Here is a 25,925-nt window from a genome sequence, read left to right as displayed (position 1 = left end):
AGAGAATAGTTTCACTTTACTGGAATGCAATTAAGGTATCTTCCCTTTCCCTTAGCCTCCCTTATCGTACATAAGATATGTTTAAATTAAGGTGGAAACATATTAAATGTTGGGACTGACGTGTTTTAAAAGGAAACTCAGTTTTTGGTTATCAAGCCAAAAGGACTCGAGAAACCATTTAATTTCACTCCTTTTTGTTTTAATAAAACAAAAGGTTTTGATGTTAAATATGTAGAATGATGACAAAAGCAGAGGAAAACCATGTATTTAGTGTCAAGAAACAAATATAAACAAAACATACAGGTGAAATAAACCTGTGTAATGTGAGAACTTGAATTACAAACCAGTGCGTAAAACAAATGAAGTTACTGCTCTTTAAACAATGATGACAAGTTTGAACGTGTCTCGTTTATTCTCTGCCATGACATAATGTTACCTGTTGTGTTGGTCCACTGACACACACACACACATACACACACACACGTTGTTTCCAGCGGGAAACGGGGTGATAAACTACACTATTTTACAACTTCTGAGATCCTTTGCGTAATTAAAAAAGCGAATGGGGGGGTTGTGCTGAGACAATCAGCATGCCGCGGGGTTTCTCACATCCCCTGAGAAAAGGAGGGAGACTCAGAAGAAGGAGGAGGAGGAAGAAGAGGAGGAGGAGGAGGGTGGAAAGAACTTTGAGTTGAGGAATTTGAATCGTGTTTGAAGAGGGAAGAGAAAGAGCCAAGAGGGAATGTATGAGGGAGTGTGAGGGAACCGGTGCTGCAGGAGAGACGACGGACCGCGGGACACACTGTTGTTTCACTCCCTCGGTTCTGCCAGAAATAGATTCGGTTGATCGGCGGCCGGAAAGTTCGGAGCGGCTTTTTGTTTTGTCGTCGTGCGCTTTTTCTTCTTGCGGCGAAGTTTAGCGGACAGTGTCCGGATCAACCACAACAACAGCAGGAAGGAGAACAGCGACGAGGCTTTGGAGCGGTTTTTACGTTCCGTTTCCTTTAAGAAGAAAAGGGGAACTGAGAACGACGGGGTCCGGTTTACTTTTGGGTTCATTCGTGGATAATCGGCACACACTTGCAGCATCGGCCGGAGTCACAGTCCAACTTTTTTTTTTCCTCCTCCACACCACAACTTTGGGGATCGGAGCTGCTGAGATGAGGTGATGGAGTCTGGGGACGTTTCCAAGATGACTGCTCTTCTTCTGAAGCCCCTTCTCCGAGCAGGGGCCACCATGAGCGCGGCCAAGTGGTCCTTCCTCATCCTCGCCGTCTTCCTCTCGGCTTGCAGGCCGGCCATCGGCGGCACACTGACAGGTAAAGGTTTTTTCTTTATTTGGCATCGAGTAACAGTCTGTGGTTTGTCAGCTTCAGAGGGAAAACACAGTAACGAGCAATTAGCCCAGTCAGCTTTCTGCTCTAAGCTCATTAAACACGTTTGCTTTGGGGAGGCGAGCGCAACCACAGCTGCGCGTGAGTTCAACATCTGGATCACATGAAGGAATTCATTGCACTCATAAAGCCTTCAGAGACGACATAGAGATGAGTCTCATGGGCTCGAGCTCAACGTGATGCTTCAGTGACAGCGGTAAGAGATGCAGGAGACTTTGTTTTCCTCCAGAAGTCAGAGGGTTTGTTTCGTTTTTTTAGATCAGGTGCATACTTTTTCAAATATATATATTTTTACTATTGCTGGGTACAAACCAGTATCCAGTGTTTTTTTTTTCTTTCCAGAAGACTGTGGAATTTCGAGAGATGCATTCCAAGCAGGGAAAAGGGCTTAAAATAAATCCTGCTGGGAAGTGAGAGAATAAATACACTGGAAACTCAGTTCACAGGCACGTAGCCGGGCAACACAGAGATGTTTTGCTCCTCAACCAGATTGTGGACTCCTGCTTGTCTTCACAATTGGTTCACTAATCAGTCAATTGTGTATATAAATGATATTTAAAGTATTTTTTAATGCAGAAGCGGCAGACAATGCTCTTTTTAGCATCTGGAACGTGGAGATCTTCTGCTTTTCTCTCATTTATAGCACATTAAACTAAATATGTTTTGGTTCTTGACTGACCAAACGAGACATTTAAACATGTCACTTTGGACTTTGAGACAGACATTTTTCCATATCGTCTGACATATTAGAGACCAAACTATTAAACGTGAAAATAAATGTCAGATGAGTCGACAATGAAAACAATCTTCAGTAGAATCCTTCCCTCAGAAGTCCTGATCTGTTCTCACAATCGAGTTCGGCTGCTACAACCACAGTGGGTCGAAAACACGCGTCCCCTCAGGGGCCTCCACCTGTTGGCTCATGTGTTTTGACCATTACGGTCCCGCTGTCTCTGCAGGAGCTGCACCTCTGCCCTCAGCAGATGTACAACCAGGAGGGACCGACGCTACGAGACACCGCTGAGATTCATAAGCTTATAGTCCGATGCTATAAAACTGATTTTTATTTTATTTTCGACTGACGGCTTAGTTCCTTTTTGGATGTCTGTGGCCCAGGAGTGGGAGGGGATGAGAAGGGTATGTGTGTGGGTGGGTAGGTTGTTGTGTGTGTGTGTGTGTGTGTGTGAGGGGCGGCGTGGGGGGATGCTTTGGTTTGTGAGTCAGAGCCGGTCTGACTCTGACTCAAGCATCGGAGTGATGGATGGGGTAAAAGGGGGTAAGAGCAGAGTTGAGGGAGAGAGAGAGTTGGGAGGGGTGGTTGCAAAAATGTGCAGCAATGAATCCGAAGAATGGCATGAAAAAGGAGGCAAAATGAGAAAAGGGCAAAGGGCCGGCAGTGAATGGAAAGGCCTGAGTTACGAATGGCAACTAAAAACAAGAAAGATAAAAGGACGGAGTGAGGGGGAGATAAATGCTTGAGTATGTGTCCAGTATTTTTGGTATGTGCATGTCCTCTGACATTCACCATTTTCTATGAGAGAGAGAGAGAGAGAGAGAGGGAGAGAGAGAGAGAGAGAGAGAGAGAGAGAGAGAGAGAGAGACGGGGTCGAAGGGGGGAGAGCATGAAAAAAAGAGTGTGGGACCTTGAGGGAGTTTGGGGGACAAAAGGGAGGAGATGGAGTAGTGAAGCACAAATTAATCACTGGAGACGGGCCACACACACACACACACACACACACACACACACACACAGTTTAACCAGGGTCTGCTCTCTCTACCGTCTACCTCTGCGTTCTCATAAAAAGGTTTTACAAGCTTATTGTGATATGAATGCCGCTCTGAGAGACAGAGAAAGAAAGTAGGGCTGCTTTTGTTCCACATGGCACTGAGACAAAGAAAAAAGAAAAACAAAGTCAGGGCCACGCTGATTCATGAAAGGGCTCGGCCAAGCTTAAGAATCATGGGAGGAATGACTTTTAACTCCAAAAAAGCACACAGAGGCGGAGAAGCGGTGAGGCAGGGCCACGGCGGGGCCCCTTCGTTTATCGCTGTGTGTGTGTGTGTGTGTGTGTGTGTGTGTTGATTACATACACATTTACAGAACAGAGGCCAGGTTCTGCTCACGTGTAAAACGGGTGCTGCCACAGAGTGCTGTTTACGCCCCATGTCTGACTTCAGCGGCTGAATTATGTGCGTGTTTGGGTGGGATGGGCTCCGGGGGGGGGTCAGAGGTCGAAGGTCGGGCCATGAAACAGACGAGGAAGGCGGGCTGACAAGCTTGAGAAAAATCTTCACGGGCGTCGCTCTGTGAAACAAGGGGCGATTTATTCTCTCGCAGAGGCCAAGTTTGTACATTCTCCTATTATTTCATCATGTTGTGGAGTGCCTTGGCATGCTCTGTGGACGCTGAGCATTTTTTTGATGCCGTAGAGGAAATATCCCTGCAGGAGACATCCATGCACGAGCCCTCGCCAACCTTGTGTTTTAGATGGAGGCTGTGAAGGTCTGAGACACATCATGCATGCCTTTCCCCCTCAGCATCAGCAATGCCTCTCACGTTCTGTTGAATGTCTTGAAGTTGAGAGCAATCACCACCTTTTTTAAAGGATGTCGTGGCGGACGACCCGCAGGGGCCCGTCTTTGCGGTTGGAGATGCGGCCTGAATACGATCAGTGTTTGTGTTGAGCCCTCTGTGCTCCGACACTGAGCGACCTCCGACAAGGAGCCTTTGTCCCCGGATCAGCTCCGTCCTGCTCAGGTCAGCCCTCCGGCTGCAGGAGAGCCACTCAGTGCGGCGTGGGAGGGAGAAACACACCTGTGTGTTGTCACGTGTTGTCAAGTCAAACCTGTCCACCGAAAATCAACGTTGAGGTTTTTAGTGCCGGCAAACTCATCCGAGGCTGCACCGACAAAACCTCTTGTTTTAATGTGTGATTGTGTGCTCTATGTTCTTGTGGTGTTTATTTTTACTTGTTTTTACTGTATAGCTTTTAGGACGATGTGAGAACTACGAAAAGCGCTATATAAATTAAATTCATTATTATTATTTACAGGTTTTGTTGCTCCTCTGTGTTTTTTGTGTCACTTTAAATGGAAAAACAAACTATTTGATTTGACTGGTCACAAGAGACCTTGCGAACAACCCAATGTTTAAAAGGAACGTATTATCTTTTTCTTAATAAAGAAGGAAACAAACATTCAACATTTTTGAGCCACTGAAATGCAAAAGATATCTGTGCTTTCCAATGTCAGATTCCAAAGTCATTTCCATGGGAGGCAGTTTGACCTCAGATCTAACAGCATAGAACTGTTTGTCTTCTGAAATATAAATACACATTTATTGGAGAAGAAAAAATCCTTGCACATCAAGACAGATCTCAAAGGTTCGACGTGGCCATTTTCCTAGCGGGACAACTGGAGGCTGTAGTTTAAAATAAAGAGTTTTTAAATGTCTACTCTGTATGTAAAGTTTAAATGCAGCCACTGCCCTTCTTGTTAATCTCTAATCCCTATCCTGATTCCTCTCCCTCCACCTTTCTCTCTCTCAAAGATCTGGAGTTCGAGCGGAGCCCCAACACCATCATCTCCTCGCTGGGCAAACCTGTCACAATGCACTGCGCCTTGAAGGGCGCCGGGGCCGAGGAAGAGGACCCCCCCGATGTGCTCTGGCTGAGGGACGGCGTGCCGCTGCTTTACGCCGACACCAACCAGTTCCAAGTCCACACCGGCGGCAACAGCTGGACGATCATGAGCACGCTCAGGTAGGCGGCGGGTTTGCTATCCGCTGTGCACACAGGCGAGCCGCTTTTGTCATGAGATTCATAAGATAAAGGTTCACCTGTCTGTGAGGGCAGCCACGCCCCCGGCCTAAAAATGCCTCTCATGCCTCTGCTGCGATTGGATTTATTTCCTGTTGCCCCACTCTATCCTGTCACCGTGCTGGATTGCATCGCCACGCTGACTTCCAGCTGGTGTGGAGCAGTTTGAAGTGACATAAATGCCAAAATCCTATATTTAATCCTGGTGTGATTGCACTGCAAAATGTGCAAAGAAAGTAATCAGGCTTGATCTTTATTTAACCTATTACATCATACATTTTTATGCACACAACAGTATTGAGAAGGTCCAGCTTCCCGACATGGGCGCCTATCGATGTGCTGTTCTAATGGAAAGCCACCAGACCATGTCTGAGGAGGGGAGCCTCCAGCTGGAGGGTGAGTTCATCTGCAGCTCTCTGGTCTACACAGAGACAGCTCAGAAAAATACTGACTCAGCGAATTCATTCCCTCTCAGGCCTTCCTCATTTCTCCGTGGAGCCCCAGCACATGTCTATAGTGGCCAACGTGTCCCTGAGCCTGAGCTGTGTGGCCCACGGACCTCCAGAGCCGGTCAGAGTCATCTGGCTGCAGGACGGCGCTCCTCTCAACTCCCTGAAGGACTCGGTGGCTCTGTCGCCGTCCACGCTCAACCTCACAGGTATCGTCTGCCGCCCTCTGTTAGCTGAGTCGTCGAGGCCGCGTGTGCAAAGCTTAAAGTCACAGCCGCTAAAACATGCGGCCTCGTGCTGCGTTCACACCAAAAGAGTTCGCAGCGGTTTTCTGCCTAACTTTACTTGCTCGACTGTATAAATTCGCTTTTTCGCTGCAGAAAGGGCACGCGGCTTGTCTCTGTGGCTCCACTCCGTGAAAACAGTTATCATTGCCGCCATTCATCATTGAAATAAGCACTAGTTCTACTTGAGGAAGTCCCACAAACGACGGAACATCTAACGCCCTCGTGTCTGGGTTCATGTCATTATCCGTAGTCGCACACAGCTCAGACTATTTGGCTTTCGCAGCCCAGCGTCGGGGAAAAAGTGATTTTTTTTCTGCCCTATTTGTGCCGGCGAAAGATGTTCAGTAAAAATGAATTGATAATCAAAGCTATGGACGATCACTCAACTCACTGAGGGATCATTTCAGTACCACAGTGGTTAAGTGAGACGTTGCTGTGAGCAGTTTGTGGGCTCAAGTAGCAGATTTTTTAAATAACTAGAAAGAAGATCATTTCAAAATGATTGCTTATTAATTGAATGTAGTTGGACTGATTGTAATGTACTGCCTCCAAGACGACACAGAAACTCTCCTCTTTAGGTTCAAAGGCTTCCAAATCCCCCCACGGTGGTTTAAACAAAACCACCAAAATAACCACCCTCCCCACAGAGCGGGCCGGCTGGCACGGGGCCAGCGGATCCATTTGGGGGACGGGCCTCGTGGTCGCGTGGTTGACGGGTAAAGGCAGAGCAGCGGGCGCTAGCGCCTACTGGAGGGAGATGAATAGACGGACAGGAGGGGATAAAAGGCAGAAGCTCGAATGCAAACCACAGCTGCCTGCCAGATAGCTGGCCTGTGTTAAGTCCAGGGGTAGGAGGACAGGAAGAGCAGGCTGAGTCAGAGAGAGGGAGCAGAGGGTCCAAGGATCTGGTTTGACTCATCGGAGCAGGCTGGCAGCTGATTAGGGCCCGTTTTGACAGTAAATACACTCACATCTCTGGAATGGACAGCCGCCCTGGCCAAAACTGGTATTATGCTGTAAACCATGAAGACAAACGGCTCAACGTACATTCAGAGCATCAATAAATCCATCTCCTCGTAGCTTCAGGTGTTAGTAGTCTCCATCCACATCTGATGGACAGCTTTGTTTGCGCCTCGCCTCTTGAAGTCTTCAGTAATGGTTTCAACTTCTAGAGAAGCACAAAATCATTCGCATTCAGTAGTTTGGGCTGCGTGTTAAGCATCACTGTATTGACCTGTAATTGGGGGAGAATACATTAAAAAGTCCTATATGGTTATACGAGTGATGAAATTCATAAAATTCTCTTAACGATAAAAGTATGTGCAAAAAATGGTTATCCATCAAAAATACATTCATTGGTCTCAGCATCTCAGATCTGAGGTCCTGATACTTCTCTCTGTCTCATATCTTTACTAATTGAACTGTTGTTCGTCAGCGAAGTGTTGCCAACTCTTTTCCAATGATGGTCTCTCCAGCAGCACTCGCTCCAAGAGCTGCTCAACCTACAGTGAGAAAGTTGTCAGGTTGACATTTATTATCCATAATATTAATGAAAACCATATCAGTGCATCCAGTGCAGCTGGAGCACAGACAGAAAACAATGATAAGCACAGTGTCACAGTGGCGAAGGTTCCCAGCTGACATGAACACCGCCGGTCAGCGCTGTGATGCTCGTGAGCTCATGAGCTCTTCCTGCGGATTATGACACCTTCAGCTGGTCGGGGGGGATGTTGTTCTGCGGTCTGCTGATGGGGAAGGAAAAGAATCAGAAGGGCGAGTGGCGCAATCTCGAGATGGCCCAACGAGCACTTCATTCTACCACACGGCCAGCGGTCATCCCTCACCCCTCCCTCCCTCCTTTTCCTCCCTCACAATCCTCCCGCCTCACCCGGCGAGGATCGTACCCCCTGTTCTTTTTCCGGCCGGAGCACAATGGAGGCATGGTGCCGTCAGCGCAGAGCGACACACACTGCGCGGTTCTGTGCGAGTCTTGTGGCTGATTGACAATGTCGGGGTGTTAGATAACCAGTGGTAACAACTTGGATGTCACATGTTGCATTGCGTGCGTGTGTGTGTGGGGGGGGGTTGTGTTGTGGAAGGGTTCGAGTGAGTGAGCACGCTGTGAGTCACTATTTGAGAGGACTTATTCACTGTTGTGTGTGTGTGTGTGTGTGTGTGTGTGTGTGTGTGTGTGTCTGCCTCACTGAGGCAGCGGTTCAGCCTTTTTTCACCTGGATCCTCAACACGGCCCGCTCTCTCTTTGTTCCCAGAAGCACACGAGAACTACAATCATGCTGACTTTTGAGGGAAAGAGACTCTTAAGTTTAAGATGGAGTTTAGTTTTTCTTCCACAGTTCCACATCCTAAGACTTTGTGCCAAGCTGAGGAATTTGGTTGAAGGATTTGTAGACGTCAGATTACGAATAACAATGTTCGGACAGTATTTAACAGAATAAATAATTACAATTGTGTTGAAACAGTTGAATAAACTAAACTTTTTCAAACGATGCAACGCAGACAGATCAGCGCTCACTGTGTATTCTTCATAGCTGAAGTTTTAAAAACAGTTGAATCAGTGAAAATGTGTACGGATCAAGAGTTTGTATTAAAGCTAGAGGTGGGTAATGGGACAGCAAACAATATATCAAATGCTCTGACAAAAATAAAGAAAAGAAAATCCGGTATGTGTGGTTGTGGCGGGACTGTGACTCGCATGTTTTACAGATCTCTTCCTTTTATATGACCGCGACGGGTCCAATTTTGACGAAATGCAGATTTCATGTGATTCTTGTGCGAGCCGATCTCTCAAACGTGCACTTTCACATCCACAAACGCACACTGACGCCCGGAAGCTCAACACAACACTGTTGACAGCGAGAGTTCACCTGACTTCATGGAAACTATCACCCTCGCGTTATTCCCACTCCAGTCTGAACTTTCACATCGCTTCTCACGCCGACATTATGTGCAGCTCAGCAAGCTGAGCGGGCACTCTTGGCTTTAAGAGTCCCTCCACTCACACGCAACAAATGTCGTCTTTTTCTTCTGTCCAGGTTTGAACCGGACCAGCACTTTTTCTTGCGAGGCCCATAACCGCAAAGGAGTGGCCACCTCTGGATCTGGAACCATCACTGGTAGGTGTCACCTGGCGTCAGCTCACCTTCACTCACTGTTCTTATACCTTTGTATACATTTATTTTGTATTATGTCTTTTTGTGTCTTTCTTCAGTCCTCCCGTCCCAGCCTCAGAACCTGAGAGCCGTGGAGATCACACCGACCAGTCTCCGTTTAGCATGGCAGCTCGGTTATGGAGGCGACTACCCAATAATCCGCTGCACTGTTCAGGTGAGATGAACGTGAGCGGAGGAGGGACGAGTCACTGCCGACTGTACTGACCTGCACGTTGAAAAAAACACATCACTATATGACTGCCTCTCTACTTTTGTAGGCCCTATTTTTTAAAGAAAGGAAAAGCTTTCTTCTCTTTTCTTCTCTTAACTCATCCTCCACCCCTCCCTGCTTTATTCTTGTACCAGTGGATCAGGTTTCGCTCTGGGAGAATGGCCTCCTGGACTAATCTTGTGCAGCACCACTCCCTCTGCTCCTCTCTCTCTCTCGCTCTTTTAGCTGAAAGGGGGTGGGGGGCATTTTCTCCTGGAGAAGGGAGCAGTGCAGCAGCAACACCCCTAAACGTCTGGTTCTAATAAAGCTGCCCCTCATACCTCTCGTCTGTTCTTGCCCCCCCCCCCCTCCTCTCCTCACCCACACTGGGGAACAAGGCGAGGGGCCGGCTTCGGCAAAAACGGGGCAAAAAAAGTCTGAATTAAACTGTTCATTGTGGGGCCAAAGAGCTCCAGAGCAGAGAGCAGACGGATGTTACGGCGCTGCACAAAGGGAGCACACAAAACAGAAAGAAAGACAATAGGGAGGATAGAAAGAAGGAAACAGTAGAAGTGCAGTGACAGCAGGTATTGCGGGTCTGAGCCATACAAGGGGAATGCAGGCTGAGTGTGACTCAGAGCCGAGCGGCACGGTTAGATTAAACACACTTGTTTGCAGGCGGGGTGGTGAATCATCGAGCCCTGAATGACTCGCTCTCGCGTACACACATTTCTCACAGTCCTCATTCATACAACTTAATATTCCTCGGGACGTCCCACCACCTCACTCACGCCATGAGGAGAAACTCTCCCACCCGGCTGCCTCTGAATACTCATGTTGTTTTTCAAAAAGTCATTGTCGAAGCACAGCACCACCAGCTGAACACACACACACACACACACACACACACACACCTAATCTGTTTGTGTGGCCATTATTTACCTCTTACTGTAGAGCCCACCGTGTGAAGTGCTGCCAGTAGCCTGCAGGAGCTACATTAATGCTCCAGACCGGCAACTTTAAAGGTGTTTTTTTTAAGATTGCTGCAATCCAGGATTTGTTTTTCCCTTTGTGTTCCTCTTTAAACGTGTTTACCACAGTGAGTTTGCAGAGACAGCAGGTTTCTGCCTGAGATTCTGCTTTCAGTGCATCTCTGAGCCCGGTTGACGCTCGACAGCAATACAGCAGTGACCATCCCCCACCAGCATTGAGCACAGGAACTACAAGAACTACTTTAAATACGTCATTTTGATTACACAAACTGGGTTCAAAGTTTCTCTATTCAATAAACTCGTACTTTCTGGGACATATTATGAAGAACTACGTTTTTCCGGGCTTATCGACATATATTTGTGTATCTGGAGTGCTTAAACCCACCTACAACCTAAGATAAGTATGTTTTCTGAGCGTTAAATCAGGATAACATGTTAGTAGAAACTCCAAATACAAGTGTGACAATGTGCATGATATGTCTTGTCTAAAAGCTCTGACAAAAAGTAACTTTTGCAGACCAACTCAAACCGACTCATTTAGTAAAATATTATCTTCATTATAATATTTGAATAAATTATTTACAGCATTATTGTAACCATTTTTTGTATTGCTAATTAGGAAGTACCTCATACAGGTGATATTGTGGTATTGATTAAGACGACACTTCCCATTTGAATCTATCACAAAAATGATGTTCCTCTCCTTAAAATGATGATAATTACCCACTAGCTCTTCTTCTGCTGTATCTGCTGTTGCCTATTGGCTTTAGATCTGTTGGCCCTTAAAAGCAATGAATCTCCATCATGATCACACAATCTGAGCAGCACGTGCTGTTTTAGGCTCTCAAAGTGGTGAATAAAAAGCATTAAACAACGTAACAACTGAAAGTTTACTATCTAAATGTTGCAGGCCAAACATTCGGGAGAGTCCTCCTCAGCAGGCCCAGATAAGATGATCCACAACCAGAACGTGAACGTCCCACCAGCCACGCACTTCATCGGGGAGCTGGAGCCCCACAGCCTCTACGCCGTCAGGGTGGCCTGCCACAGCAGCCAGGGCCCGTCCGACTGGTCGCCCTGGGTGGAGCTACGCACCAAAGAAGGAGGTGAGGGCTCTGAGGCTGACTGAGGGGATGTTTGTTTTCACCCTGGACGTGTGTGTGTGTGTGTGTGTCGGGTCACTGCCTCTGAAGTGAGTGCAGGTCAAGGCTGTGCTATCTGGCTCCTGATGGAGTCCAAGTCTCCTCCCACTCCTGCTGCTTACTGTAACCAGTGCAAGAAACATGCCACGCCGCGGCCAGCCGGCCCCAGTGAGCGGCTTTTAAGGGCGTTTGGGCCTGTGCCACGGATCCTTGTTTTTAGTATTAAGTATAAGACGTGGGCAGCTCTTTGTGTATCCTATACAAAATGGAGGCACCGTGAGAATTAAACTGTAGTTGTTTCTGCTAAAAATGCCACGAGTGTGTGCTTTAGTCTTTAGTGTTCTTATGCAACTTTAAACTAATGCATCATTTGAACAATTAAAAGTTGTTTTAGTGTTTTTAATGCCTCCAGATTTTACTAGGTCAAAATCGTGAGGTCTAAATTAAAGGGTAACTTCTGTATTTTTGCACATGGACCCTTTTTATTTTAAGTGACTAAAGGTGTAGACCATATTTTCAATTGCTCTTGTATCGCATGATCTCATCATTAAATTACAATATAATTGTTCGGGGCAACACTTTTTCGACCGTGTTTTGTTGACTTAATTGGGTACAGCTTTTAAAAAATTGGTCCAGTACGTCAGTGGCAAAAACACTTTAAGTGGATGTACATTGACGACAGGAAGCTTCCCCGAGTGATTAACTCCCGACTACAGCGTTCAATACTGAACTAATTTAAACAATGTTGTCCCCATTAGTCAAAAAGGTTGAAAAACGTCCTTTAAATCTTTTAAGTCAAGTTGTATTGACACTTTTATTTTTTGCTCAGGCGGATTGTAGCTAATGCGTTGCTAATGATCTCTAATTCAAGCTGCTATTAGCTCCACAGTCACTACACTGGTTTCTGTGGGACGTCACATTCATGAGTATTTGACATTAGTACAAAAAAAATCTTCTATTTGATCATAGACGCTGAATATTAAAGAAGGTTTGCCTGAAGACATTATTTTCTGAGCGTGTTTTGCATTTCTGTCGGCTGCTGTTCAGCTCTATTCTGCAGCATAACAAGGAGTCAGAGAGTCAAGTTACAGCGCACTGTTAGTCATTATGTTCCTTCCTGTGCCCCTCCAACTTTAGTCTGTGTGCATGAAGAATACCAGACGCCAGTCACTGTACCTTCAAATGTAAACTCTTGAGGTGGAGGGTTGACTGGGACTGCGGGGACGGAGTCAGCGGGGGCGGGAACAGGGAGAGGGTGGACGTTAAAATAATCCTGAAAGGCCTCAGTGAGGATCGCAGCGCTCCGTCCAAACTGTAATGCTGGGCTGTTTGAGTTTAAACTGAGGTGGGATTTTCCATGCCAGCTCATACTGTCTCTATCCCTGGATGAATAGGAATGGAAACAGCTAAGAGGAGAGACGGGCCACAGGAGGGATGATGGGGGCTTTCCATCGCTCACAATACCAAAACACTTAACACATAGCGTTTCTAATGAATAGGAAAATGGAGAAGTAGCACTTCTACTGTAAAGGAGAAGGACACAAAGTAGTTATGGGACAAACTCTGACTGAAGTTTCAGTTCTCCATTCAACAAAGTTTTGTTTTAGTCGAAAATAATCCTCCGTTTCGTCAAGTTATGTAACATCTCTTTGGACCGTGATGTTTGATCTCCGGCAGCTCGCTCACTCTCTGCACTTGTCCTCATGAGTCAGAGGATGAACACATTTGAAAAAGCAGAAGAGACGATTCAGCTGGTGGTCAAAGGTGGTTCAGGAGGCGTTGAAGGTCAGAGGGAATGAGAGGATGAAGGGCAGAGGCAGACACATCGTCCACATCTCTCTCTTTGGCTTCAAGGCTGCAGACTCCTGAGGCTCTAATGTTCTTCTGAGTCTTTTGTTTCCCGGACTTCATCCTGCTCCATTTGTTCCTCGTGAAGAAGTTGTGAAGATATGTGCTTCATTCTTTTGTCCCCATTTTCTGCTCCTCCCAGGGATTCTTAAGTTTGTTTACTTCATTACAGACTCATCTCCCGCCAGCTCTTTTTTTGTTGTTCTCATATCCATCCTCCATTTCCCTCGAGCAGACGACGCTAGCGGGCTCTCATTTAGTTGCAGTGGTCTTTTCCAACCTCAAACTCTACAAACAGCTCTGTGGAATTTATTTTCCTGCATCAAACATGCGAACAAGTTGTTTTTTTCTGAAACCAATCTTTTATCTTCACGCCTTCATCTTTCATTTCCCTCCCTCCCCCCTTCTTTTTGACTTCAGATGACCTCTGATTTCCCTTTCCAGAGCGCACAGCTTAGGGCACTGTGGGAAAAAAAAAAAAGCGAAAGGGGATGAGGAGGGGGGCGAAGGCAAGAAATGCATAGACGAGCAAGGAAACGAGGGTAGGGGGGTGCTTTGAGAAAACACTAATTTAGCTATTTTCCCAAAGCTCACTATCCCCAGAGGATGGGAGAACATAAAGAGGGAGGGGGAAGGGGGTTGGTGGGAGAGGAAGTGAGACGACCTGTGTCACCCCCTAAATCCTAAATGCTGCAATGGCATTATGGTAATATGTTTGACATATTTATTCTATAAACGCAGGTTTCCTAACGCTAGAAATGCACCTTTCCAAGAAACAAACGCAATAAATGGACAAAGTCCGGGGGTGGCAACACGTGACAAGAGTTATTGTGTGTTTTTTTACATACTTTGTATGTAAAAGAGGGACTCCTGATTCCCTCTACACATCTGTCTGTGCCCCTGAAGTGACGGCAGAATGAATCCAGAGTTACGAGACGCTCGGACTCACCACACTGAGTCACGGCCATGTGGAACAGCACACACACACACACACACACACACACACACACACACACACACACTACTGCCAGCAAAAAAAGAAACATAAAGGACTCCGTTGGATAAAGAAAGACAGTCTGTTCTGCCATGAAAGTTGAAACGAGACATTTTTTGATGACACTAACATTCGTGCTCTGACTGATCTGAGAAACTTGTTTTCCAGAGTAACGCTGAGTTTGTTTTTATTCATGGAGAACAGACTCCAGATCCCAGGGTTATGAGTCAATGCTTTTGGCTGAGGGTTGACCCTTTTCCATCCCCGCGTTGACCCGAGCGGAGGACGAGACAAAGCGCGTGGAAAGAGAAGCGGCGTGGCGATGGATGCACAGCTTCTGCGAGAGCTCGACACGGAGTCGGTGCAGATGTGAACCACGTCTGCTGAGAACTAATTGTGGCTAAAAAGTGCTCGTTGCTCAGCTTCTTGCCTTGGCTGCTTCCATGGGAAAGACAAAGGAGCAACATGTTTTTTTTTCTCCGTCGTTTCTGCATTTCAGAACCACCAACATGTCGATTTTTGTTTTTCCTTTTCAAACTCCCCAAATCTCTCAGCTGCAGCTTTTCAACAGTTTCTCTCCCCCCTTCATTACACACAGTTTTACGTCATCGTTGGATGGGGGACAGGGAGGGAGTGGGAAAGGGAACGAGAGAGAGAGAGAGACGAATAGGGAAGGAAAAAAGGGAGAACAAGAACAAAGGGGGCAGAGAGAGGGAGATGACGGATCATAGGTGGAGGCGACGCACTTGGAGGTTGTTTTTGTTGCCGCTGGCAGGCGGAGCATTGCCGCATGTGGAAATAATCATACGCCAAATGCTTCCTGATAACATCATGGATATGGGCTGGGCCATGTTTCCCAAACTCCTACTGGCTGTGTGTGTGTGTGTGTGTGCGTGTGCGTGTGCGTGTGTGTGTTTCCAGGCAGTTTGTGTGACTTCAGAAACAAAGAGAGCCCCGGCTCAAACGGCAACAACGAAAATAAGCGCTGTCTCCTCCTTTTAAAAAACTTCATGGATTTCTGTGCCGTTCAGAGCGTCAACCACACACACACACGCACGCACGCACACACACACACACATTCCTCTTGCTACTTCTAGCATTTCTTCAGCTAGGTTTCCTCTCCTCTGGGTGTTTCTGCTGCCAGCAGCCTTTTTGTCTTTCCTCGTTCCTCTCTGCTTCAGAGAGCCAGAAAAGAAAAAGGCCAGGCCAGAGAGAGTGAAGCAGAAATAGGGATGGACAGCATGAAGGAGGGAGACACAGCGGGTGTGTCCACCCGAAGCCATCCAACCAAGGCATCTGAACTCGGCTGAGCGTCTCTTAGCTTTTAGCATTTCACCCTGATGAAGATCCCCACATTCTCGGACATCTCCTGCCTCCAGCTGCATTAGTTGTCCACACCCTCGAGGCTGCAGTGTGTCAAAGCAGCACACGCCTGACTACTAACCCCCCCAACCCTCCTTCCTCCAAGCCCGCTGGCCCCCGGCCACCCAGCCCACAGTCACAGCACTGCGGGCTCCTCATTCATACCCGGAGTCTTTTTCGGCACGTACGCCGCCGCGCCCTGAGAGCAAGTCCAAAACACCCATGAGACCGCGTTTTTGCGCGCTTTGTGTTTCAGTGCCAGAAAACCCACCGGTCAACGTGAGCGCGGCGCTGAACGGGACAGAGGTGCTGCTGACGTGGGAGGAGCCTCCCGGGAAGCTGAATGGAGAGCTCCAGGGCTACCTGGTGGACTACAGCACGCCTGCCGCGCATCAGGTCAGTCTGGGGGCGCTCACAGCTCATGGGGTCTGACGTCGCTGTGGAAGATGCAAGATGTTGAACCTGCTTCATTCTGATCGTCTCCTGCTTCCCTTTCTCTGACAGCTCACCGTGGACACCGCCCTGGACACCGAGCTGTCAATCAACCTGTCCGTCCCCTTGTCCAATGTGTCTTTTCGAGTGTGCGCCTACACGGGGGCGGGCCAAGGGCCCTGGACCCCCACGCAGACCCTGACTCTTATCGCTCCTGGTGAGTGACAAGAAGTGTCAAAGCAATGAAAATGTCAAACCTTTCAAGGTTTATTTTCATTTTGTCTTTAACTTTAGCAGCGTTTACATAAGTTTCATATATATTCTGCAGAGTTAAACCAGTGCCAGTGCAAACATATTGACATGGGCTCTGTTTGTTTTTGTTTTTCTTTAACTCCCACAGAAAAGGAGGAATTCAGAGGTGAGTAATTGCCGGCTTTTCACTGCTGTGACCCCCCACAGTGACACATAGAGACACAGTGACAGTGGAAGTGAGCTCATGGGGAACAGGACTTCTTGTTTTTCTTATTCTCTGTCGCTAAGTTCCTCCGTGAGCCTGAGAGCTCCTTCCTGTGCATCTCAGGCACCAAAAAAAAAAAGGGGGAAGGAAGAGAGAAAAAAGGGAAGAGAGGATCTCAGAGAGAAAGGCGGGGGAGGAAGAGCGGGGGAGTGAATGGGGAGACGCATCATAAATATTTATAAACGGCCAGGAACAGTGAAGCATCTCTGTTTGCTTAGTCCAATAGAGCCAGACAGACAATTCAAACAACAAGAATGGCAGATAAAAAAAAAGAGCCAGGAGAAGTTGGGTGAGAGGATTTGAGAGAAGTTGAAAAGTGCATGTTTAGAGAGCGAAGGGATAGTTTTCCTGACAACAATGCCGCGCATGTGTGTAATAAATACACACTGTTGTTGTTTTTTTACAAGTCTCGCTACCGCAAACGTGATGACTGTGGAATGAAGAAAGGGAATTGATCATTTCAAAGTGGACACTGGCTCTGTGGCACCCCATGAAGCAGTTCAGGCTCCATCAGGCTAAAGGACCCACACGACTAAACCCTCATCTTTCTCCCTTCCCCCCACCAGGTCCGTCCTCGCCCCCAGCTTTTTCCTGGCACTGGTGGTATGTGGTGATGGCCGTCGCCGGCGCCGTGTCCATAGCTGTGCTCATGGCTGTTTACGTGGCCAAGCTGCGGCGCAAGGAGACGCGTTTTGGGTGCGTAAATGAGCCGCTGCTGGCGCTCCTCCTGGGCGGAAGGGAGGGAGGGACGCCATAGCGGTGCCAAACCCCAAAACAAAATCGCCCTGACCCAGTTGCCTCACTTTTGGGACGGAGCAGAACACAGCTGTGTTTACGCGAAGAGGCCTCTCATTGTGTTTTGTCCTGATCTTTACGATGCGTGTTGGTGTCCGCAGGGAGGCGTTCGAACCCATGATGGAGAGCGGAGAGCTGGTGGTCAGGTACCGCGCCCGCCGCACCTACAGCCGCAGGACCACGGAGGCGACGCGTGAGTTCCCCCTCCATCCCTGCCCATGCATGTCAGTCGGGATCATTTACAATCGGTCCTGACTGTCCCTAAAGCAGCGAGAAACACGTCTCTCAGCGTGCCCAAACCTGCCCCTGTCCCCGGGATAGATAGCGATACACACACAAAAAGGTCGGCAGAACAGCATCGTCTCTCACGCTCCGGGCTCGGATCTGACAGTTCAATGGACGGATCTCCTTTGGCACACAGTGACAGGTCTGTTCTCCGCATTTCAAGACAGGAATCGCATTTCCTCGGTAGATCAAAGGCAGGAACGCGGGGTTAATTCATTCCCCACAGCTGTGAAAAGCAGCCCTGCAGCGATCCAGTCAGCTGACATACTCCACAACAACCCTTGAAATCTGTACAGCAATGCTTTATCTTTTTTTTACAATCACAACAATTAGATGGTCAGTAAACCCATTAGTGGAGCTGAGCGCTGTGTGGCCACGCGTGAACAGCAGATTTAAATCTGGATACATTTTACTGTCAGGGGGCCAAGGAAGGCGAAATTAAGATTACATCAATGAGATTTCAGCTTTAAAGCAGCAACAGCAGACCTGACCTGCTCTGACTGAAGGTCCCATCACCTTTTTTCTAACAGGAAGTGGAGCGGGGGGCTAAAGGTCTCGTCCAGGTGGCGCTATGACCTCGTACTGGTGGAATTATGTGGTTCGCACTGGTTCGCGTCCCCCCCCCCCTAATTAACGTCCTGGTGATGACAGACAGATACGTACCTGTCAAAACAGCGTGCGAGCTAGAATTTCCACACAGCTGGGTCACATTCGAGGCCGCGACATAATCCCAGGTGTACGTGTGATATTTATGTCGAACCTCTCATACGCAAGTCTCAGCTTGCCGCAGCCACAGAGAGGCCGGGGGGAAGGCAACAAAAAGTTCATCAGTGCGTAAAGTGAGACCAGCTCCAAAAAAAGAAAAAGATGTGGAGATTATGTGTACGCTGATAAAATTCAGAAGGGGGGGGCTTGCTGGGAATAAAGGAAGGGGTCAGATAGGAGGGATTTGGGCGGGATTTATGCTGACCGGTGTTTCGGGGCCAATTCTCAAGACACAGTTTTTAAAAAAAGCCTCGAGGCTCCGGGTTCATGGCTCGCATGGGCTAGCGTCAGTGTTGGAACATGCCTGTGGACTGAGCACATTGTTGTTGGACGCACGGCAGATTGATAGTGCAGCAGCTGGACGAGGGATCTGCTGCGTGTCGTTGCCTCGTCGTACGCCGGCCCAGATGTGGAAACAGAGAAGATGTCTGCAGCGCAATCTGCTCTGCAGCGTGGAGCTCGATGACAGCCAGCTGGTTGCAGAGAGCCAGGGATGTTTTAAAACCAGCTCAAATCCTCTGCCCTCGGCTGGGACCCCTGCAGAATCACATGGTCACGTGTCCCAATCCTGAAACGTGGTCGAAGGCGACATTCAGAAACTCTCTGCACAATTTACTGTGGTCTGATTTTGAAGTAGTCTTTATTTTTCTAGCGTTTTTGACTCTGAAGTTGGTATTTTTACTCCCGGGTTTTACTTTTAGTAAATTTAGTTTGAAGCTTTGACTCAATTCGTACGCCTTTTTGGTTTTATCATAGTATAATACTAACCCTGGGGGGAAAAACACTCTAAATGTAAATTTGTATACCATATAATCGTTATAAGGTATACAAATTTACATTTAGAGTATTTTTACGAATACTGAATCATCTATAACATTATTACAAGGCCAAATAATGCTACACTAAGCCCACTTTAAACGTCATTTTTCTGCAATAAAAAAACAAAACAAGATATAAACTCTGCTGAGTTTTACAAGTAGTCGGTGGTTTCATTTAGTTATAGTCCCGTCTTCATTGATATTCAAGCTGGCAGCGTTTATCAACACTTTGTTTTTGGCTCAGCGTCGTGCGTCGTGGTTTTACCATCAGGCTGTTTTTCCCTCTTGTTCTGCGCTGCTCATTAAATTGCTTCGGGCCTCGCACGTCATTAAAATTCCTCATTGTTTTTCCTCCGCTCAGTGAACAGCCTGGGCATCAGCGACGAGCTGAAGCAGAAGCTCCAAGACGTGATGGTGGACCGACACAAACTAACGCTGGGAAAGACGCTGGGAGAAGGTACTGCTTGCTTCTGCTCGTTAATATGCAGCGTGGCGTAATATATTAGAGTTGGTACATAGTCTGGTATTAATAAACAGTACTAATGTTGACTTTCCACTTATGTCAAGTCATTGTTTTCTCGTTGTTGCATCCAAGCTGAGTGATGGTGTTTTCATCTTTCTTCAGGGGAGTTTGGCTCTGTGATGGAGGGGCTGCTGACTCAGGAGGAGGCTGCTCTCAAAGTTGCTGTGAAGACTATGAAGAGTGAGTAGACAGGGAAAGTACTCAGCCATCACCACAATGAATCCCTTCATCTTGGGAACACAGGCCAATTGATGGACATCCCCTCGGGTCGGAGATTAACAAGTGTTGGGGGGCAAAGATTTTCAGTTTTTGAGCGGAAAACAGTCAACAACTCAGCTTGCGAAGAATATTGGCGGAAGGAAAAGTTGACTCCACATTGACATTGATCGCAGTGGCAACGTAGAGACAATCGTGTAAGAACCCCAAAGTTTACTGGGAAAAGAGGAAATTTTAGGGATAGAAGATTGGGAGATTTTCAGATTCTCGCCAGTTTCAACTAACTTACAAACTCGTTTAAATCAAGTATCAAATCGAGCATATTTCTGACCCGTAGTTGCAACTTCTCAACCCGGCAGCGTGTGCAGCGAGTCGTTTAAAACCAGCTCACCATATATGTCGCCTCCTCCCCAGTTGCCATCTGTACCCGCTCAGAGATGGAAGATTTTCTCCGCGAGGCCGCCTGCATGAAAGAGTTCGACCATCCCAACGTCATGAGGCTGCTGGGTGAGTCAGGATTATCTAAAAAAAACCTGAGCAAATAAAAACCACAACTATGTGCATGTCTAAATACCTGTGTGTTTATTGTTGGCAATTTGGGTGAAGTGACCCTTCATAAAAGAGGCTGAACGTGAGATGTATGTCGGCTATGTGTCGGATACTAAGCCGCTGTGTTGTCACAGGTGTGTGTCTGCAGACTGTGGAGAGTGAAGGTTACCCCTCCCCCGTGGTCATCCTGCCCTATATGAAACACGGAGACCTGCACAGCTATCTGCTCTACTCAAGGCTGGGAGACTGTCCCGTGGTAAGTTCGATGTCACACAATAAAAGCAATGAAAACACAGAGTCAGCAGCACACACACACATACGCACAAAGTCACACACTAACAGCTAAATGGGTTCGGGAGTTGATAAGTTCACTGTCAGCAAAAAGGGATCCAAAGGTCAGCAAAGACGTCATGTATTTATTACAGTCCCCACATACACCTTGTTTGTTGGCAGCGTGTACTCTGTGAGATCATGAAAGCACAAGATATGTGTCTGCTGTTGCTCTCCGCAGCTTCACTTTCTCACGGATAAGATGTTTTTTTAATTATTATTATTTTTTATCCAGAACTATTAAACGCAGAAAGTCCCGGGGGTTGAGAAACTCTGGCCTAATCAGAACAAGAAACCTGCACATTGTTGTAACATCCATGAGTTTCTGCAATCGTTCAAAAGCACAGCGGCAGCAGAGCCGTGTTGTTCCCTCAGGAGGAGGCTGTTAGCATCCGGAGCAGGAAGCGGTCAGTTCAGGACTCTGGCTCCCTCTACTGGGCGGGAGAGTCATCTGCGTGTGTGTGACCAAAACCCTGTTGTCTCTGTGCCGTCCTGCAGTACCTCCCGTCCCAAATGCTGGTGAAGTTCATGACCGACATTGCCCGAGGGATGGAGTACCTCAGCAGCAAGAACTTCATCCACAGAGACCTCGCCGCTCGCAACTGCATGTAAGCACAACTCACGCTTCCACTTTTCTGTTCTCTCGGTTCCTGTATGTCTTATCGCTTGTTCTTTTTCTGTCTCCAAGAGCTGAATAATCAGAAGCAAAAGTAGAGCAACACAAATAGACTGTGCATGCTTAAAATCAACATGTTGGGAAAAGGGAAGCCCCAACATGTTGCCACTTTTGCGTGTAGTTTTTTATTCTCCACCACCCGCCCTGAACGCCTCTTTGGCCAACAACGCAGCGCTTTAACGCCGCGGTTTCTCTGCCCCAGGCTGAACGAGAACATGAATGTCTGTGTGGCCGACTTTGGCCTCTCCAAGAAGATCTACAACGGGGACTACTACAGGCAGGGCCGGATCTCAAAGATGCCCGTCAAATGGATCGCGATCGAAAGCTTGGCCGACCGCGTTTACACCACCAAGAGTGACGTGGTGAGTTCAACTGCTGCGTGTGTGTGTGTGTGTTCAGACCCCAAATCAGTGCAACATTGTTCAACCAGTGTTAATCATTTATTTTTAAACAATGACCCGCCGCCGGGCTGCTATCATGAGCTCTGTCTGAACAGGAGCGACAGCTTCCTGCAGGATAATCATGACCCTACGTTGTGTTTCCTAATCAGCTTTATTTCACCAATGCATGTGGAATTACTTGAAGCGGAAAACGTTTCTGGGAGAGTAACGTCACCAAATGTACTGAGTAAAGTACTGTGCAGAACCTCTCGTCATGTCATGTCTACAGGGGCTGAGAGTAGTACAAAGTAGTAGTAGATGTTGGGTGACTGTTGCTTTGAAGCTATTGTAATATTAAAGCGATGAGTGAGGTTTACCCTCCAATAAATCAATGCAAAGTTATAAAAACAATATAATTTGAGTTATTTCTACTACAAGTGGCAAGGTGTGTAAAAAGGTAAAGGTAGTTCAGACCTTATTTAACCCCTCCCTCTCCACTGTCTTCTCCCTTAGTGGTCGTTTGGAGTCACCATGTGGGAGATCGCCACGCGGGGCCAGACGCCGTACCCCGGCGTGGAAAACAGTGAGATTTATGATTACTTGAGACAAGGAAACCGTCTCAAACAGCCTCCGGACTGTCTGGACAACATGTGAGTGCCGGCTCCTTCACGCTCACATTCCTCTACAAGACACAGCTGATAATGAAGTAATCTTCCTGATTAGAAATACCTCACTCAAGCCGTGAAGGCTACAGGCTAGAACATATCTGAAGTCTATCTTCTTCTCAAGGAGCTCTGATGATGACATGTTTTCCTAGACTTTTGGATAAACACTTAAACTTATGCCAAACCGTTATGTTCAGACACAGAGTACCCGAATTGGAAAAGCTTGCACCATTTCTTATTATAGCCAAGTTTTTTTTATTACACTTTTCATTGTAACTTGTTAAACAGCACTTTGAAAAGCAGCTTTTTAATTGTTTTTAAAAGTTCTTTGGTTTCTTAACGATGTCCGGGGAAAGGTAATCTATCATTTGGTGTTAATTATAAGGAAAATTCTGATTATTTTCAAAGGTAAAAAGCATGAAAAAATGGAAGCGATAGAGTTGGTGCAAGAGGAATCTGAATAAATGAACAATTGATTTATATATTTTTATATGACCGGAAAGTTTGTGAGTAGCAAAACAAATTATCTATAATCCGAGCCGTCTTGTCCAAACAAATGACAAAACAGGTCACAGTTTAATTCTCGGAAAAAGTTACGCAACGCCTGCACCCACTCAAAGTGTTAATGTTTCTCACATGTTTTGAGTATCAAGTGAACGTTCCCTCATCCTCTGCAGCTACGCCCTGATGTTCTCCGGCTGGCTGCTGAGCCCCAAGGACCGGCCCTCATTCGAGCGCCTGCGCTGCGAGCTGGAAAAGGCCCTCGAGGACCTGCCGGACACTCAGGACCCCGACGAGATCCTGTACGTCAACATGGACGAGTCCTCCATGGAGCACGGGGCCGTCGGCGGGCGCGACCCCGCCGGCGGGCCTTCCCCTCTCTGCCTGAAGGGCCTGGACTCCGTGACCACCGTGGAGGTCCACCACCCCAACCGCTACGTCCTCTGTCCGCAGCACGAGACCAACCGAGCCCTGTCAGACTCCCTGGAGAGCCTGGACATGCCGGTGTCGTCCTCCACGGCCACGCTGCCTCTCCAACCGTCCTGCCGCTCCACTCCCAACCCCACGCCGGCTCCCACCCCGACTGTGGAGCTGCTGGAGGACAGGGACGCGTCCAGGAAAGTTCCCTGGCAGTAATGGCTCTCCACTCTTAAAACATGACTCGCCACCGCCGAAGCGCGCGGCCTTTTAACTCCAGTCCAAGAACAGAGACCCAGCCTCTAGCTGCCGACTGTAAGAAACCCTAATGGCCGCCCCGACGTACAGATTTTTGCACAAATGCACACACTGCCGAAGGCAAACCGAGGACGTGAACTGTGGGGATTATTTCCTCTCTCTTCTGAAATGAGCACATTTTCTAAGTGGGTGTGAAAGTGAGTCACAGTGGGTGATCAGGTTTTTGAGCACACATTGTAGCCCGCTAACACTGCAGCACAATCAGAGAAACGCATTCCCAGTCAAGACAGCAATAATAGAGCAGATACCTACATCCAGCAGATCGACCTCCTCCGTGTGATTAAGCTCCAACAAGTCTCTATGAAACCAGCTCAGACACTGCCAAGCTGAGTCCAACGCCAAGCACTCAGAGGCCTGAACGCTGATGCGAAGGACTCGCGTTCCTCTGCTTCTGTGCAAAGCAAAAACATAAATGTCGGACTGGTGGGGAAGACGGGAAGAAGCAGCAGTTTCACTGACCGTGTCAGCATCCAACCGACCATACAGTTTATGAAGGACAGCAAGAAGAACGACAGAAACCCCTCGACTGACATTCACCAAGTTAGGAGACCTTTTCCTAATAGAAGCATAACAGAAGATAAGATGAAATATATATATATTTTTAAAATAAGTAATAACAAAAGAATTAAAAAGACCAAAATTGACAAAGATAATACAATTCTAGGACCTTTCCGTCCACCAGTAGTTTGTATGAGGGCCCAATGTAGCGCTCCGGGTCGTCCTCACAATGAGCTACCAGTACTTGTACAGGTACTTGTTGAGGTACTGGTCAAACCAACAGGGACAGAAGTACTTGTTGAGGTACTGGTCAAACCAACAGGGACAGAAGTACTTGTTGAGGTACTGGTCAAACCAAGAGGGTACGAACAATCAGAGGCAGGTGGATGGACTGATGGACGGTACAGACATGGCGGAGTTACCCTCGCCAAACGGCAGGATAAGCTCCACCCCTTTGCTTTTGGCTTAAGCACAGTGTTATTACACATTTTGTATTTTTTTATGCTGATTTTTTTGTATTTCTACAACTTTGCACTAATGTTTTTTTATATCATCGTATGTCTGTTTGTAATTTGTATATCTTTTATGCTTTTTTTTTCTTCCTAATTTTACGTCGTGAATACTTTCTGTTCAGTCGACCTGCGGACGCCTCTCATGAAATCAGTTCACGCGGAACAGCCACTTGCATTTGTTCAGAGAATAAAACCCTGTGAAAGCATCGCGGGGGAACGTGCTGAACCTCGCCGCCTGTCGTCGTCCCGCCACTCTCTTATTATGGGATGTTTGTCTTTCTCGAGGTTTAGCACTGTAAATAGAAGTTTGGCACCCGCAGAGAGGAGGAGGAGGAGGAGGAGGATGAAGAGGAGGAGGAGCAGCGAGCGTGATCAGCTTTGAGGTTCCTTAGCTGCAACTTTGCATCATGCATGCACTTAATTTTATATATAGATATGTCTATATATAGATATAGATATCTATATATAAATATATCTGTATATATCTTTGCTTTAGTTCATCGTTTTGTTATTGGAATGGAATATATTCCAACACACATTTTTGGGAGATCATTTTTCGAGTGAAGCGCTGTGTTTCTTAGATGTCAAAAGGTACTTTTATACGTTCTTTATCCAGATTACATTTTATTTTGGTACTTTTGGTTCCGTCTTATCATCAAGTGATAGTCCTGCATCAACTGTAGTGCTGCACAAATGTTTCACCAATTCTGATTCTTCCAACCAGCGTGTTTGAAACATCGTCAGTTCTTTTGACAAAAAGAAAAACTCGAGCAGCTCCTTCTTTAGTGCCTTTCAGAGAGCCAGTATTTTCCATTCCATATCCTCCCAGCATGTTGAACTGGGAGAAGATTGAACTATAACTGCCTTCATACTGTCGCTGATTTGTAAACAGAAGTTTTATACAGTACCCACAGTATTTTGTACAAGAAATAAACGTGAACGAGCTCTCTTGCTGAGCTTTGATGTCAAAGTTAATCCCTTCCGCGTCACGTGTGTTCATTCATGTTTATTGATTTAAAACAGCCGATGATGAGGTAAATAATTCATATTGATTTTCACAC

The 25,925-nt window shown here is 47.1% G+C and overlaps 1 protein-coding gene across 1 annotated transcript; it reads left to right on the top strand.

Annotated features, from left to right (window-relative positions):
- Positions 1-692: 692 nt before the first annotated feature.
- On the top strand, positions 693-25,839 carry LOC137790728 (tyrosine-protein kinase receptor UFO). Its single transcript, XM_068585212.1, has 20 exons — positions 693-1,319; positions 4,945-5,155; positions 5,508-5,608; positions 5,688-5,870; positions 9,002-9,082; positions 9,178-9,293; positions 11,232-11,427; positions 15,924-16,063; positions 16,172-16,316; positions 16,500-16,517; positions 17,183-17,312; positions 17,513-17,604; positions 19,641-19,736; positions 19,905-19,982; positions 20,433-20,525; positions 20,702-20,823; positions 21,396-21,505; positions 21,776-21,935; positions 22,467-22,603; positions 23,296-25,839. Exons 1-20 carry the CDS (start codon positions 1,169-1,171, stop codon positions 23,753-23,755), a joined length of 2,820 nt encoding a protein of 939 aa, XP_068441313.1. The 5' UTR covers positions 693-1,168; the 3' UTR covers positions 23,756-25,839.
- The last annotated feature ends 86 nt before the right edge of the window (positions 25,840-25,925 follow it).

Source organism: Clinocottus analis, unplaced genomic scaffold, assembly GCF_023055335.1.
Source record: "Clinocottus analis isolate CAN_PGR_092001 unplaced genomic scaffold, fCliAna1.0.p SCAF_2, whole genome shotgun sequence".
Lineage (NCBI taxonomy): Eukaryota > Metazoa > Chordata > Actinopteri > Perciformes > Cottidae > Clinocottus > Clinocottus analis.
The sequence above is the reverse complement of the archived record's forward strand: the minus strand, read 5'-3'. Positions and strand labels throughout refer to the sequence as shown.

What these genes read in the sequence shown, in the direction of transcription:
- LOC137790728 (XM_068585212.1), top strand. Translation starts at nt 1,169, where the DNA reads ATGGAGTCTGGGGACGTTTCCAAGATGACTGCTCTTCTTCTGAAGCCC. An exon ending in ACGATCATGAGCACGCTCAG is followed by an intron (nt 5,156 to 5,507) that starts GTAGGCGGCGGG and finishes TGCACACAACAG; the next exon opens with TATTGAGAAGGTCCAGCTTC. An exon ending in TGGATCTGGAACCATCACTG is followed by an intron (nt 9,083 to 9,177) that starts GTAGGTGTCACC and finishes GTCTTTCTTCAG; the next exon opens with TCCTCCCGTCCCAGCCTCAG.